Raw genomic sequence first — 16,979 nt, forward strand, 5'->3', positions numbered from 1 at the left:
GTTTCCAAAGTTTGTCTATTGAAAGGACAAGACAAAGCTCAAATAGGATTTGCCGATTTGGAAGAAAAAAAAGTCAGCTGTTTTCAGGGCTTTTATTTTGCTCACAAGTCACTTATAAGTCACAAGTTATATATACATCCACCTTTGTGTTTGTGCATTTAAAACAGGTTGATGTGTATTTCCTAGCCAAGTGGTGGAGTCGATGAATAAGCATAATGTGTAATATTCAGTAACATATCTCGATAAGAGACCATGGGGAATAATTGGCTTTGGGTATAGTGTGCAACTAAGATATCTGCTGGATTTACATCAGGAAAGTGCGTCCACCATTTTACCAGACCCATCATAATCTTGGTCCAGTCAAGGGTGCATCGCAAGAGTGTATATAATTGTGATATGGAATAGAGGGCAGGGTTAGAGGTACATAAGAGATTATCCAAAGGGCTATTCCAAAATTCTGGCATGAAGTGGTGTGCTTTGTATTTTGTTGTAGTACCTGAACGTATGCAAACCAGGGTTGTGGAAAGTCTGGGAAGCATTCCTTGAGACATGGATAGAGCAAAATTTTGTTGTTAATTATATAATTATTGGACCCATTTTGAAAATCAGGATTTGGAATTCAAAGCATGTAAAAAGAGTAGAGAGGATTGGTTCCCATTCTGGAACAGGACAGCTTCCAGGCCGCAAATGGGAAGGCCACTAGAGGATTTTTAGAAATGTTGTCAGGAAGAAGGTTGTGCAATCTGTGGAGAAGGGGTGGCAAAGAGTCAAGTGGCGCTAGAAAGGATTCAAAGGCTAGGTTAGAGAATCTTTTTTTGTGATTTGATAGAAATCCAGAGTTGTTCAGAGTTGGGCCCTTGGCCCCTGCCAAATAAATTGTTTTACTTTTTTTTTATTTAAAAGGCATTTGTCTTTTTTTTGAGAGAATGATAGAGAGAACCTGTAAGGAATATAGCAGTTGTGGGAAGCTAACCAAATTATATAGATTTACCTGGGGGGAGGGGTCATTTTTGCCAATGTTATAATTCTGCAAAAAATGATGAGAGGATGGGAATAATATTCAATTTGTAAAGAAGTCTAATGTTTTTTGGAATTTTAATCCCAAGGTAATTTAGGGCTTTTATTTGCCACACTAAAGGGAGCATCTCAGAAAACGTGGGAGGAGACACCCTCCCCATGTAAAGTGCCCTGGACTTGGTTCAGTAAATCTTGAATCTCGCCAGGTCATATAAAATCTCAAGAAGGTCAAGGAGGGGCAGTAGCGACAAGGCCGGCATTGTGGTGTACATTAGTTGGTCATCAGCAAAAGCCAAAACTTTCAAGGTGACATTACGCATTGGTATGTCTTGAAATCCCTGTAGTGATTCAAAGGACATGCTTTTGCATCTGCTCCTGTTTTAGTGCACCAAGATCCTTCTCGGCCTTTCATTGTAGAAGTGGATGCTTCCAAATTCGGTGTGAGAGCCATCCTTTGCCAGAGAGCATCTCTGACTGCCCCATTGCATCTTTGTGGGTTCTTTTCTCATAAATTGAGTCCAGCAGAAAAGAATTACAACATTGGTAACAGGGAGCTGTTGGCTATAGTTCTAGCTCTTAAGGAATGGTGTCACTTACTAGAAGGTTCTTCTGTACCTCTCATGATACTCGCAGATCCTAAAAATGTATCCTACCTAAGTGACACTAAAAGGCTTTCCTCCAGACAAAGACATTGGTCTCTCTTTCTTTCCTGCTTTAACTATTAGATATCTTATCGAACATGACATCGCAACACTAAAGCGGGAGAGTTTTGATCTCTCCACAGACCAAGGGACAGATATACTTATCTGGGCTGGTGCTGCCCTGCCTATGTTTTCCTCAGCAGGAATGGTGTTCCTAAATTTACAGAAATGGTGTTCCCACGCGAGCCCTGCTCTTCACACAGAAAGCATCTCAGCAAGCTAAAATGCTTTATCAATCTGGAGTGTTTAATATCACTTTATGCAATGCAAGAAAAATATATTAATATCATTATTAAAATATTTTTGATAAATATGTGTGTTGCACTTTTGTACAGTCAGCAAAATACAAAAATATTAATACCACACTACCTGCCATGCTGACTAGAAGACTTTTAAGTAAATGGAAAAGCTACATGCAGCACTTCCCAAGGAATACATATTTTATCTAATTTGTCTGCTGAAGATAAGATGATTCAGATGCACAGCAATAACCTGATATATTATTCATATTTGAAATTCCTGGCTGAATCTTATAACTTCTGACTAGAGTTTGCCTATTTGTAAAATATATCTTCCCTTTGATTTGGCAATATAGTGTGCACTTTTATTGTGATTATGTTTGTGCTACAAAATAACAGCATGATACATTTAAAGGACCACTAAAGGCGCTCAAGCACTTCATCTCAATGAAGTGGTCTGGGGCCCGTGGCTTTGTAGTTTTAACCCTGCAATGTAAAACATTGGCAATTAGCAAATACAGCAATGTTTTGATTGAAGGGTTAAACACAACTCTAGTGGCTGTCTGACAGCCACTAGAGGCACTTGCACGGCAACGACCGAGTCTCACTCAGTCATGTGATGTCTAACAAATCTATGAGGATGTTGAACATCATCAAACGCAGAAAAAAGGGAAGCATTGGATTCAGTACTTCCATATGAGAAACATTTGATTGGACGCGTATCTTGTGTGAGTTTTTGGAGCGAACAAGAAGACAGCAAGCAATGCCTCCAGGATGTCATGGCGGGAGAAGGAGCAGGAGACAGTACAGAGTGAGCCTTGGCGCTGGATAAAAAGGTAAATAAAAACCATTTTCACAATTTTTTTACAGGCAAAATGGGGGGGGGGGGGGGCTGTGAATATAACTAAGGACTAGGATACTATAGTGTTTGTAGTCCTAGCGTAATAGTGTAACTTTATAAATTTACAGCAGTCAGAGGACTTACAGGATTATCCTTAAACTCCGAATTGTAGAAAATTAAGGGATAATGTATGCACCATAATTACTTCATTTAAGTGAGTCTGTGGGCACTATCTCCTAAATATCAAACCAAATCATATTGTGTTGAAGGAGGCGGAGTTTAGCTGTGAACCTGGACAGTCGCATGTTCTCTGTGCTGCGTACAACGCTACCCAATAAAGACTGAAATAGGGGATAAAACTGCCTTATTAACTCGCTGGAAACAGCCCCCTGACTGGAGGATCAAATATGGGTCATAAAAACAAAAAGCCCAAGCCAGACAAGAGTCCGCTGAGCCGAGATATTGGCGACCTATTCCAGAGCTCACAGAGGGCCACATGGGACAATATGGCTCTTAATACTCCTCGGACCACATGGCTATTGCCCCGATGGAAAGAGCCTCACTCTCCACGAAACAGTGTCATGCCCCACTAGGCGGCAGATACCTAGGATACACTAGGATACCTCACTTTATCAGACAGTTCTTTGTGGCCCACCCACCACCGAAACACGCCAAGACCATGAAGCTAGATGGTATGTTCCGTCTCCCTAAGCCACCCGGTGCACTGTTCTCTGCTACTCCGGACCTCATCCTCTATTTTAGTTCCTTACAGGACAAGGCCCTCCTACAAGCCACGGTCAGAGGAAAGACACCCATTACCTTTGAAGGCGTCTCATTACTCCTCTTTCCAGATCTTTCAAGGAACACTCTCCTGTGGTGCCGGTCTCTGCGACCACTGCTCCAACTGCTACACACAAAAGAGGTGCCATATCGCTGGGATCCATCCTGCATGGTCCTACTTACAGCCCAAGACACTACTCTTCGCACAGAAACCTACCAGGAGCTGGAGGACCACCTGCAGTTGTTGGGAATCACCTTGCAGACCACCGCTTAGGGCAGGAGCCTGTCGCATACAGACTTGGCTAAGATTAGGGAGTTCACACGCAAGACCCACTTCATCCACTGGAACCGTGACCTGACTGGAAGACTATCGGGCCCCAGCAGCTGCTGTGCTCTTATCCAAGATCCCCTACACAGCCGGGGACTTGTCCAGCATTACAATTTCATTGAGCACATGACTTTATTGTTGCTTTCTCCCCCTCTTTTCTTTATTTATTTTTGCCATACCTATCTCTACTGTATAATCTTACTCCTCTCGTGAGCTTTCTGCTAGTGGGGATACAGGGCAGGGTACTAACACTACATTTTTAAAGTAGATAGGAGCTACTGATCGAGCCCAAACCCCCCACCTGTATACACACAGCATAACTTCTGTGTAGGTACCGTCCAAGCACTTGGTGGCTTTAATATCAACAAACTCCCTCCCCCCCAATTCCTTCTCTTACATTTGAGTGGCGTTCAGGCCCTATGACTTCTACTTTAGGGAAGGACACACCCACCACTGGAACAACTAACGCCTGTATTATATTTATGACACATAATCCTGTGGTACTTTCACTCACACGAACCTTAGGCAGGTTTTCTACTCTAGAAAACAAAAACCCTCATTTCACATGCATACTTAAGCACAACACACTGCAGCTCTTCCTTTCTCTTGATATCTAATGCACTCACTGATAAGCTGTTATTGTGGTATTCAACTTGACTACGCTTTACGATCCTGTATGTTAGCAACAAATGTGTTCTGTGAAAAATAAAGAATAAAAAAAAACTTTAAAAAAAAAATGACATTGTGTTTTATTGTCCCAATCCCTATTAAACAGAACCCTTATCATTCCACAGGGATGCAGGGTCCCTTGCACGAACAGCACGGTCCCCAATTACTGTATTGCAAAGACAGAATAGTTGCGCCTACGCCATACCAGGCAGTGATAGGCTGATAGTGCCAGCTGATGTTCTCAACCAAACATTACCTATTGTCACTGGTAGGGAGAGTGGGCAGTGATTGGTTGATTGGTTCAGAAGACACTCTCAGCCTCTCGCTGCATGATATGACTATTCTCCCTCTTCCTTATACATTTATTGGGACCAGATTGTGAGCGCAGACTGGTTCTGCATACCTGTATGATGTTACAGTAAAGTTCAACAAGAAGGATGCCCATGGATTTTAGGCACCTGAACAACTTCAATAACTTGATAAAATATGATTTCATATTTTTGGATACTCTTTTAAAACTATTTTAAATTATAAAAATATCTTAAAATTGTGTTTTATTTTGATTAAAAAAAAATGTGATATTAAATAATTTTAAAAGTTTATCCAAAAATATTAAATAATTTGAAAAGCTTAACCAGCCAAATTAAATTGATGCGTTAGTTATGAGAATGACGATATATAGTTATCGGTTTAGTAAAAAGGGAATCACATATTAAAGTGGCTACCTTAAACTTCCTCCTATTATCTACTTGCATAGCGTTAGGGCGTCCAGCATCAGTTAGGTTACCAAAAGTCGTCTGACGACCCGGAAGTCCCTCTAGTGGCTGTCTTGTAGACAGCCACTAGAAGTAGAGTTAACCCACAAACTTAATGATTGCAGGATTAAAGGACCTGGCAATATGCACCCAGTCCACTTCAATGAGCTGAAGTGATCTGGGTGCCTATAGTGTCCCTTTAAGCGCCACCCTTTGTCAAGATTGTCACGTAAATGAAAAATACATGAGACAAAGTAGTCTCTACTTTGTCTTTTATATTACAGCTAAATAGATCAGAAATAAAGAAAAGAAGAACAGATTCTGAAAGAGGAAGAGAAAAGGAAACATTAGGAGGAAGGTAAGTTTGAGGTGAAAGAGCTACTTTAAGTAAGAAATATGTGTATCTATAAAGTGCAATTGTTGAACTGGAAGAAACTAAAGAGATTTAAGTCGTTACAGGAAAGCTTTTTTTCTAAAGAGAGCGTTATTCACTAAAGACTAAAAGACCAGAAATTTACTGTGATTTTCACAAGCCAAAATAATGAAGTTGGAAAAATTCTCTAAAGTCTGCTTTATACTCGGTTTGACTAGATATGCTTAAACTGTTTGAATTCATGTTGAATTCCCACCAATTCACACTTTATCGCAAAACCTTGAGTGTATTGAGAAAAAAATAAAAATCTAACTTTAAGAGGTGGAGAGAAACTTTGACGTAAAGTTGGCAAAAAATGTATTTAATGGAAAAGTATTGTAGAATGAATAGACTGTCAGCAGAGATGGAGAGCCTGATAAAATTGAAGGAATTAAAAGGATAGCTAGGATAGACACAGAGACACTGTTGAGAATTGGCCAGATATTTACAAACTGCAGCCCAAAATAGCTGATCTGAAAACACAGTTGACTTGAATAATTTCCCAATTTGGATATTCTGGGCTCAAGTTTGCATTTCCCAGGCAATGTCCTGACAACGCACAATTTAATGGAAAACCACTAGATTCACTAAAATACCTACTGTCAAGAATTGATCAGGGAATTTCAAACTTTAGGGGAAAATCACTTTGTAGACAGAATAGCTGCAGGCATAGGCAACCTTCAGCACTCCAGATGTTTTGGACTACACCTCCCATGATGATGTGCCAGCATTATGGGTGTCAGAGCATTATGAAGGATGTAGTCCACAACATCTGGAGTTCCAAATGTTGCCTGTCCCTGGCTTAGTGGATCATTTCACTTTGGCTATTTAGGCATAACGTTTGAAATTCCCTGATCAATTCCTGACACTTAGCACTGATTGTGAGGTGGAGTAGGAAATACACCCAAGAATAAAGCATGTGCTTTTAGATAAATTGCTCAGGTGACCTATAGCTAGCATAAAATATGTCCATATAGACAAGCACTGAATACTGAGTTTGAACCACAATCCTCACTCATAGTAACATTGGGACTTACACTTCACAACATTTGCAAAGTCAGAGATTGCCAGTAACTTCTAACAACTGTAAATCTGTCTGATAAACCACATCCCACTGTCACTAGATAAACAAACCACTTAATGACAAGGTGATAAGTCACAGAATACAGGAACGCCATTTCTAATAGTATATCAATCACTGCATCACATTAATACAAAAAAACAAAAAAAACAATGGTCAAATACAAATATTGACACATCCTCACTATAATTTCTGCTGCTTGGCCAGTGTTCCACTCAAAGAGTAAACCCACTAAGGAGAGTGTTCCAGAGGGTTTAGCCAGATGTGCATTAAGGGGTTAAGATTGTTGTGCTGTTATTAGGCCTGTTAGATTAATAGTGTTTACACTTAGAAACATAGCCCAGTCACTTTTACAAGTGGGCACAGTAGCAAACACAAACAAGTAAAAAGACAGGTAGACAGAAAAGCATGCACATACAGGAAGAAAGACAAGTAGGCACACATGTATACGCATACAAAGACAGGTAGGTAGACAAGCATGCACATACAGGTAGAAAGACAAGTAGGCACACACATACAAAGACAGGTAGGTAGACAAGCATACAGTTAGAAAGACAGATAGGCACATAAGTCGACACACAAGGATACACACACAGGTAGAAAGTTGGTTAGACACACAAGCTGCTTATACATACAGGTGGAAAGTCAGGTAGGTACACAAGCTTATACATACAGGTAGAGAGTCAGGTAGGTACACAAGCTAACACATACAGGTAGAAAGTCAGGTAGGTAAACAAGCTTATACATACAGGTAGAAAGTCAGGTAGGTACACAAGCTAACACATACAGGTAGAAAGTCAGGTAGGTACACAAGCTTATACATACAGGTAGAAAGTCAGGTAGGTACACAAACTTATACATACAGGTAGAGAGTCAGGTAGGTACACAAGCTTATACATACAGGTAGAGAGTCAGGTAGGTACACAAGCTTATACATACAGGTAGAGAGTCAGGTAAGCACACAGGTGTCTCTCAGCCATGTGAGCCAGAAGTTAGACAGTTCCTGTGCATTCCATGGGGTTATGTGGGTGGGTTACCTGTTCTGCCAGCCTTGTATGAGATTGGTGTACTTGCTCAGTAGCCCCTCTATGATCTGTTTGTGCTGCTGGTCCCTCACTCCCATGCTTGCCATAGCAGCTCCACCATCCAGCTTCCCAGCCGTTCCCACCGCCTGATGCTGCAATGATCGCCCGGACACCGAGCCCAGAGCCCGGCCAGCAGAGGACGGAGAGGATCCAGCCGAGGTGGCCCTGCTACTGCTCCGGCTGCTGCTGTTACTGCTGCCGCCTCCACCTCCTCCTGCACCCTGCTGCTGGGCTGCCTTCTCCATAGCTCTGCTGGATACAGTAGGCTCTATCTGTGCCCTTAACTGTAAAGCAGGAGACTCATGCAGAATCAAGTAATGGTCCCTCCCTCTTTAACCCCAGTTTTCTGTCTTCTTGCAAACAGTTTTTTTGTATGTATGTGTGTGTGCCTGTGCAATGTTTTAGTACATGCAGCTTCCTGGTCTGGGCTTTCAGTCCAGCTCTGCCTCCATGACATGAGGGTAACACATCATGCCAGCAATAAGGGAGCCTGCCAGTTGCTGATCACTTCTTGTACAAAGCCCATTTTGCTTTAAGATCCATTTGTGCCTGTCAGTTCCTAGAAGTGGATGAGGAATGGCACATGGCCCCTCCTGTAGCAGTCACAGTGAAGTGCATGGATAAGTAAGGCTCCTCTGTAGCCAGGGGCTGATTCTGCTGATGTGTATTTGTGAAGGGAATTCTCCTCCCAGTGTCATTCACTACACACACTCCAACAGCAGCATGTGCTCAGCAGGGGTTAATTCAGACTGACACATAATAACAGCAAGTAATACATAACATGATAAGGCACAGAAATATAATAATACAAATACAGACTCAGATGTGTGCTGAAAAAAGCCATGGCCTTTTATTTAGTTTACAAATTATACAAACATAACTTATTAACTTTAAAAAATTTGTAACCAAACATCTCAGGTCTTTAAACCCCCAGAGATTTAACCAAACATCTCCGGTCTTTAAACCCCCAGAGATTTAAGACATAACTCACCAGAGTTCCGTTCTATTAGCCAGAACTTAAACAAAATGATAACGAAACTCAGCTGGTCCACTCCACCCCCCCCCCCCCCCCCCCCCCCTTTAAATTAGGCAGGTGACCTCAACCCCAATAAAAGACGCGACAAATGAATATAGGGAGGGAAGGCGGGGAAAAACAGCTCCACAGTTGATTTTTTTTCTTTTTTTCTTGGCTCCAAATATCACCTCAGGGCACCATATATAATGTTTTTTTTTCCCCACTCCAATCAGAGCACTGTCCACGCGGACCACTGTATGGAAAGCTCACGAGGGCACTGCGACAGCCGTTGCTGACTAAGGCTATGTGCGCCGAAACTTGACCCCTGAATAACCCCACGACGCACATGTGTACCTAGTCGATTGACTAGGTACATTCTGTACCTTCATTTCCACACATCCTCAAAACCATACCGACCCCATGCCACATTCATCTCAAGTTTGGAGGGTGTTTAACTGGGGTTTTGTGAACTCATAATTATGGTTCTAAACTGATCATTCTAGAACACAGCTTCTTTTTTTGCTCTGCATGTGAATAAGCTCCCATATCTTTTCTGAAATACATTCTACTTTATCGCTCAGGAAGCAAGTCACATGTACATAATCTTAGGTCATGCCTGTGGAAGTGTCAGTTTTTGGTCACTGCACATTTCCCTCTCCTGAGCCTGTCTTTTTTGTGTTTCTCACTGTACTTTCTCTGACCTTTTCTCAGATCCTGACTTACTTTTAGTTTTCACTCTCACTTTATTTATTATTGCCATTTATATAGCGCCAACAGATTCCGTAGCGCTTTACAATAATATGAGAGGGGGATTTAACTATAAATAGGACAATTACAAAGAACTTACGGGAACAATAGGTTGAAGAGGACCCTGCTCAATTGAGCTTACATTCTATAGGAGGTGGGGTGTAAAACACATCTCTTGCTTACTGGTGGAACATGGGAATAGAGTGTCAGGCCAGGCCAATCACATTATAGAGGGAATAGGAGCAAGGCAGGAGTGGATGATGGGCATTAAAGTATTGTAACAACCACTGTCGTCTGATTACATAGTGCTGGAATGCTGGCAAGGAAGTAATTAAGGCCATAACAGCTTTTAAAGCAATCAAAGAAACCATTTATCTACTTGATAAATTATATAGTCATTGTTTTAGGAGCTGGTATAATTTAGATGAATTTGATGTGACAGGTTCCATTAGAGTATATGCCGATGCCAAGAGAGGCATTCCCAATTTGATGAGGGAAATAGAATTCACCCATGTTGCCATTTTTGCTGAACAGGATGATAAGAACACATCTTTAGCGACCAAACCTCAGACAATTCCATCAGCAGTCAGATAGTATATAATGCAAGAATCAGGTTCTCTGTGTGGTATCAGGATTCACAGAAAGTGTCCATGACGCCTACATCTAAAGGCACTCTCTTCTGGAACTTTAATAGTCTATTTGACCAAACACACGTGGACACCTGACAATCACACCTATATTAGCTTGCTGGACTTCCCATTCCAAAACCATGGGCACTAATATGGAGTTGACCCCTCCCCTTTTTTGTTGCTGTAACATTCACCACTCTTCTGGGAAGACTTTCCACAAGACGTGCACATTTAGCATTTGTGAGGTCGGGTACTAATGTTGGACTAAATAATTTGGCTGGCAATTGGCATTCCAGTTTATCCCAAAGGTAGGTGTTTTATGGGGTTAAGATCAGGACCTTATGCACTCGAGTGCCTCAACACTAAACATGTGAAACAATGTTTTTAAAGACCTTACTTTGAGTATTGGGGCACAGTGAGGGACTAATTAACACAGGGGTGAATGGAGCTCCAGCTCCAAGCCCATCCTGCTGTGATAAGCTCACACTACTGAATAATATGTCAATCTAGTACCTCCCTGGAAATATAAGGAAGGGAGGACATGACTGCTGGCAGGGATAAGGGGATGGTCCCTAAGGGGATACATTATGGCACCCTGGGCACATTAAGAGGGGGAGAAGGAGGAGGGTACTCACCAGTTCCCGGGCAAAGGTGTAGTGGCGCTTGCTTCCCCTGGGACTGTATCAAAAACAAAAACCTGATAATTATTATATCTCCTAATTTTCCATTTTACTCGAGTTCAAATTTGCCACTTAGTACTTAGCTGGTATCGGGAGAATGGCAGCTGTATCCAGAGTCCCATGGAGCCGGATCGCTGGATGAGGTGATCGCCGGTGTGGAGGCCCGTCTGGCACCAGCTGCAAGGTCGGAGACGGGGGAGGATGTGCGCGAGGACGATAGGAGGGCCCGGTGTTCTCAGCCTCCTACGCGCTTGTCACCAAGTCCTGTGGCGAGAAGGCGTGGTTGGCAGCGAGGGGAGCGGATCGTCACCGCCAGGACTTCACCAGTTCGAGGAAGAGTGAGCTGGAGGTCGGAGAATGGAGGCATCGTTGATGGACAAGATGGCAGCCTGGCGGTAAGATCCAGGAGCCCGCCGTCTCTTCCGATCCAAACGGCGGGACGACAGAGGACACCCAAAGTGACGGTAAGCGTCGGCGCCCTGGAACGCGGCGGACGTCAGGGCGGCGGACGTCATCAACTGGCGCACCTGGAAGTGATGCGCACCGTCGGCGCCCTGCCCAGGACATTGACTTCAAAGGGCGCCAGACGCAGAGGACGGTCGGCAGGGAGGAGAGAGGACAACCGGAATCACAACTCCCATCACCCAGAGGCATCCGGAAGCAACTCCCATCACCCTGAGGCAGCCGGTTTCTGTACTTTCAGCCTGGAGCACAGCTCAGGTCCTGCTGCAGATGACCATAGGAGGTCCCGGTCGGATTCTGCTTCGGAGGAGGAGGAGGTTCCGGTGCCTGCAGTTCCCCAGCGGTCTGGTGAGTTTTTTAATTGTGCTGGTGCTCAGGGGACTGGTGCCCAAGAACACCCAGGGGAGTGGTTGCGCCTGCTTAGGACCTTGGTTGAACGTTTCCCTTCCCAGCTTACTGGGCAAAGGGGAGCTGCAGGGCAGGATATTAGGCTACCAGTGCAGGTAAGGGTACAGGGACATGCAGGGTTACAGTCAGGGTGTCAGGTACCAAGGGGTCAGCCATGCGCAGGGACTTTTCGCACGGGTACGGTGGGATGCGACCTGGCACCTTTAGGTTTACACGTCCCCCTGGATATACAAGAGAAAATATCGAGAGGTGAGTACATGGATCTGCTGTCCTTGGTCTCCCCTGACAAGGATTCCATCGACAGACCGCGCCGTGGTGAAGTACCCGAGGCAGACAAGGGTAAGCATATCCCCAGAACCTATGGCAATTGGTTGCAAGGGTTTAATATTTTTTCAAGCATTCTAGTGCGCCGTTTCCCGTACAAGGCTCCTTCACTGTTTGGGTACTTAGACCTCATTTGGGGGGCCTATAAAGTCTACGGGTCCTTCTCGGATGCACCCCCGGCTCGCCCGGTATCATAGAGTTCGCAATGCGCAGGTCTTATTTGACGTTTTTCAGGTGGGTTTTTGGATTCCTTTTGTTTCTTCTTCATTGCCCCGGTTTGCAGAAAATCTCCGCTATGTTAGGACAAGGAAGCCACTTTGCAGGAAAAGTTAGACGCTGAGGTTCAGGCGGGTCGCATGGCAGGCCCATTTTCCTTTTCCCCCTTTTCTAATTTACGCTTTTCCCCACTGGGGCTGGTTCCGAAGAAGGAACCCGGTTCCTTTCATTTGATCCACCACCTATCTTATCCGTCGGGAGGTTCTGTTAATGACGACATCGGGAAAGAAGTTTGTCAAGTGCGCTACACATCATTCGACAGGGCATTAGAGTTGGTACGCCGTGCCTGGCATGGCGCGTTGTTGGCAAAATCCGACATAGCCTCATTTCGTGGGCTTCTTTACTATGATATGTGTTTGCCCATGGGCTGTTCAATTTCTTGTTTCTATTTTGAGATGTTTTTTTGTTTCTTGGAATGGGTTACAGTGCAGGAGACTGGTTTGTCGTCGGTTACCCATTACCTGGCGGTTGTTACACTCATTTTGGGCAATCATGGGATATTTCGGTGTCCCCGTCGCGGAGGCCAAAGCGGTGGGCCCGGTTCAGGTATTATCGTTTTTAGGGATAGAAATCGACGCAGTTGAAATGGTTTTCCGTCTGCCAACTGACAAATTGTCGGTCCTGTTGCGCATGGTTGACTTGATTTGCGGGGCCAGGAAGGTACAGTTACAACAAATGCAGGTGCTTCTTGAGCACTTGGCCTTTGCGTGCCGTGTCCTTCCCATGGGTCGGGCATTTTGTATGCGCCTTTCTCTTTCCACGGTGGGGGTTCGGGAGCCCTTTCATTTTATTCGGGTCACATGTCGATTGCGCGCGGACCTTCAGGTGTGGAGCTTCTTTCTGGAGCTCTACAATGATCGCTCCTGCTGTCTGCAGGAGGCTACGTCTAACTCCGAGTTAAACCTCTTCACGTACACATCTGGTGCCGTGGGTTTTGGAGTGTATTTCCAGGGCCAATGGTGCGCAGAGGCATGGCTGGCCCGGTGGCTGGGCTTGGACGTGATGCGGAATTTGACGGTTTTGAGTTGTTTCCCATTGTGGTCTCCTTAGAGCTCTGGGGGGAAGCTCTTCGCAACAGGGTAGTGTTTTCTCACACCAACAACATGAGCGTTGTCCATGTGATAAATCGCTCGCCCTCCAGTTCCCCTCCCGTTCTCGCGCTTCTTCGTCGGCTGGTCCTCCTTTGTTTAAAATTTTATATTTGGATAAAAGCAAGTCATGTCCCGGGTGTGCAGAACGTGGTAGCTGACTCTCTTTCTCGGTTTCAGTGGGACCGTTTTCGGGAGTCGGCGGCAGAAGCAGTGGATCTCAGCTGTCCGGACTCCTTATGGGAGATCGATTTGGATGATTGAGACGCTTGTTGGCGGACTCCTTGTCGGACGCTTCTTGAAGGTCGTATCAAGCTGTCTGGCGCCAATGGCTGGCCACGTTCTTACAGAGTCGGGTGTTGGGGTCTGAGTCTGGACGCTTGGAGGCGACCCTAACAATGCTGGAGGCGATGCTCGAACAGGGTAAGTCTTGTTCTTCGGCCGAAAAGTCCTTGACTGCTCTGTCTTTCCTATGTAGGTTTATGGGATGGCGGGACGAGTTTGGTATCCAGCGAGTGATCCGGGGTTGGAGACTTAGGAGGGCCCCAGATCGCTGTCGCCCAGTGTCAGCCAACTTGCTGTGGCAAATTCTGTCAGCTTTGGGCGCGGTTTGCTTTACGAGGTATTGCTATTTCGGGTTTAATTTTCATTTTGTTTCTTTGGGGATTTTCGCGTGGGCGAATTGTTCTCCCGCAACCGATCGTCTGTCGGTCCGCTTTTGTTGGCAGACATCCGGTGGGCTGAGGACTTCGTGGACGTCTTCATCAGGCGTTCCAAGACGTACCTAGTAGGTAGGGTGTCATGGCCGTTACCTGTAATTCCTGTCTCTTCCGGGTTGACGGACTGTAGCCACACCCCCTCTCTGACGCGGTCTCATTGCACTACATAATGCGACCGCGCCAGGCAACAGACGCTGGATTAATGAACAGCGTACCGCGGAATTAAACCGGCTGCAACTCTTCACTACAAACTTACCTGTGTACCGAACCGGACTCGTAATCGACTAACCTCCTTCTCCTTCCTCGACCACGGCTAGCACTTGACTCCTCTCAACCTCTCTCCACGGAACCTCCCCGGAGGGCACTCTGGAACCAACTTCAATTACTCTGGAAGCTAAGTTACCTCACTGTATAATACGAACTTTCCCCTGACTACTGAGCTCTCAAGCTTCAGCCTGTTCACACATTCTCCTATCGTTATAGGAGTAATTCCTATTCATTAACCTTTCTACCTCCATATGAGATGTTTTCTATCAATTAAGCTATATCAAAGTTAATCTGCATTGCTTTCCTTCATTTTATTGCTGCAATTCAATTGTATAAGTTAATCTAAGAATCCACTCAACAATCCTGAACCATTTAAAGATACAGTACCTTTGTTTCTTCAATCAAATATATTAAAGACACAGTATCAGTTAACTCCCTGGTGAACTGTCATCTCTTTATTTCCTCAACTTCTCACATTCACATCTAATTAATCAGAAATCTGCAGTTGAGCTCCTTCAAACTCTATGTGAACGTGACATAGGGGTTCGTGGGTTCGGATCGGTGCTACTGGTGGTGTGTTTTGCCCGGTCCGGCTTTTCATGGCATATTTGCGGATTAGCCCGGTGGCGTACTCCCCTTGCTGGTTCATAGCGACGGGTCTCCCATCAGTTCACAGCCATGTTTTGGGACGTGCTGGCGGAGTGTAGGTTGGATTCACGGCAGTACTCAGCTCATTCATTTTGCATAGGGGCGGCCACCCAGGCTAGTTTGTGGGGGTTCTCTGCCGCAGCGATCCAACGGTTGGGTAGATGGGGCTCTCATCGCTACAGGTCCTGTGTCAGGCCTCATTTGTTATAATGTTTGTTTCTTTCTAGGTCCTCGGCCTTGCTGTGTTTGGATATTGGGTCATTCATTTGTATTTTGGGCAGCGCAGCAAGCGGAGAAGCGTCCCTATGGAAGAAATTTGGGGTTCCCCTCTGAGGTAGCCAGGGTAAGGTGGAGGGGTACTAGGGGTATGTTATGGCAGCAGGTGTACACAGAGTGTGTGTCACTCCGTAGGTATGTGTCGGGGACGGTGACTTTAGTGATCCACGCGGGGGGTAATGACCTAGGGCGCAGCAGGTCAGTAGATCTCCTGCATGCAATAAGACATGATCTGGCTCGGCATATGGTTCTCTTTCCTGCTCTGACCCTGATCTGGTCGGAAATTGTGTCCAGGCCTTGTTGGCATGAGCTGCCTCATGCGAGGGGCATGGAGTGTGGCTTAAGGTAGCTTAATGTGGCCATTGGGAAATGTGTTCGATGCCTCGGGGGGTTTGTCGTTAGGTACACGGAATTGGAGGGAGACAACTCCAACCTTATGCGCAGGGACGGCGAAGAGAATTGGAAGGAAGTGCCCAAGCGGCTTGGGGAGTCGCAGCCTGCTGAGAGCTGATGGCGGGGGCAGACTGCTCCAGACTCGTGGTTAATTTTGATAGAGCAGTCTGTTGGTAATCCCCCAACAGCTGACAGGTTGTAGACGCTGGCAATAATCTATTAATAAAGCTGTGGCAGTTGCCCTTACCCATACAAAGGTTGTTGTGTATTTATAGGGAGACGGATGGTGGGGTTTTGGTTTGGGTCAGCAGGATCCGAAACGGCTGAACGAGGCTGGCGAGAGAAGGGGGGTTGGGAAGGCGGCCGCTTCACGCTCACCACTCCGAGCCACAAGCATGCATGAATCATCCCTCCCCCGGACCGGCGGGGGACATCCTGGTCCCCGCCACACAGAACCAGCCCGGTCACTGACCTGCTATCACAGCCGACGGACCGGAGGGGAAGGCCTCGAAGATGGCGGCCAAAAGCGATACCTACACTCGTGGCATGTAGCAGCAGCAGCATGCATCACTCTACCCCAATCCTAAAGCGAGAGAATCCCTGGATATAATTTTTGAGAAGTTCTGGGCTCAGCTACTGGCCCACATACAACCAGCCGCAGTCATACCACTCCCTGACCCACCTACAAGGCAAGCCTGCAGCCCCAGGAGGACTGGGAAACCTCTGATGGGCGCAAAAAAACGCCAATCCACTGTAACCCAAATTAAACACCTGCCTGGACAGAGGACAACGGGGGGGACTGACCCGCAGGTACCGGCCACACAAACGGAGGGCTGCAGAATCCACACGACGGCACTTGTCAGACACACGCAAGGCCCAATGCACCCGCTCACCGGGAAAGACCCTGGACCCAAGAGGACCCCAGGCTCGTGGCCTGAAGGTACCAGCTCTCACGCTGATCCAGGGCCGAAGAAGCACCATGCCTACAAAGGGCTGCATAGCCGACCAGCTGAACCTCTCCAACTGCTCCTACACCCAGATGCGCACAGGGATCGAATAATCGGCCTGAAGGGGAGTTGCAGCTGCAACCTGGTGTTGGACTTACACACAGTGAGACTGTAAAGCATAAAAAATACTTG

At 45.7% G+C, this 16,979-nt stretch overlaps 1 protein-coding gene across 1 annotated transcript in view; it reads right to left on the reverse strand.

Moving 5' to 3' along the window:
- OSBPL10 (oxysterol binding protein like 10) overlaps positions 1-8,499 on the reverse strand; it is a 451,647-nt gene extending 443,148 nt beyond the window's left edge. The window contains exon 1 of the mRNA XM_063452222.1: positions 7,861-8,499. Coding sequence (XP_063308292.1) covers positions 7,861-8,153 — 293 coding nt within the window. The 5' untranslated portion in view covers positions 8,154-8,499. The remainder of the gene's footprint in view (positions 1-7,860) is intronic.
- Positions 8,500-16,979: the final 8,480 nt, after the last annotated feature.

Source organism: Pelobates fuscus, chromosome 4 (assembly GCF_036172605.1).
Source record: "Pelobates fuscus isolate aPelFus1 chromosome 4, aPelFus1.pri, whole genome shotgun sequence".
Lineage (NCBI taxonomy): Eukaryota > Metazoa > Chordata > Amphibia > Anura > Pelobatidae > Pelobates > Pelobates fuscus.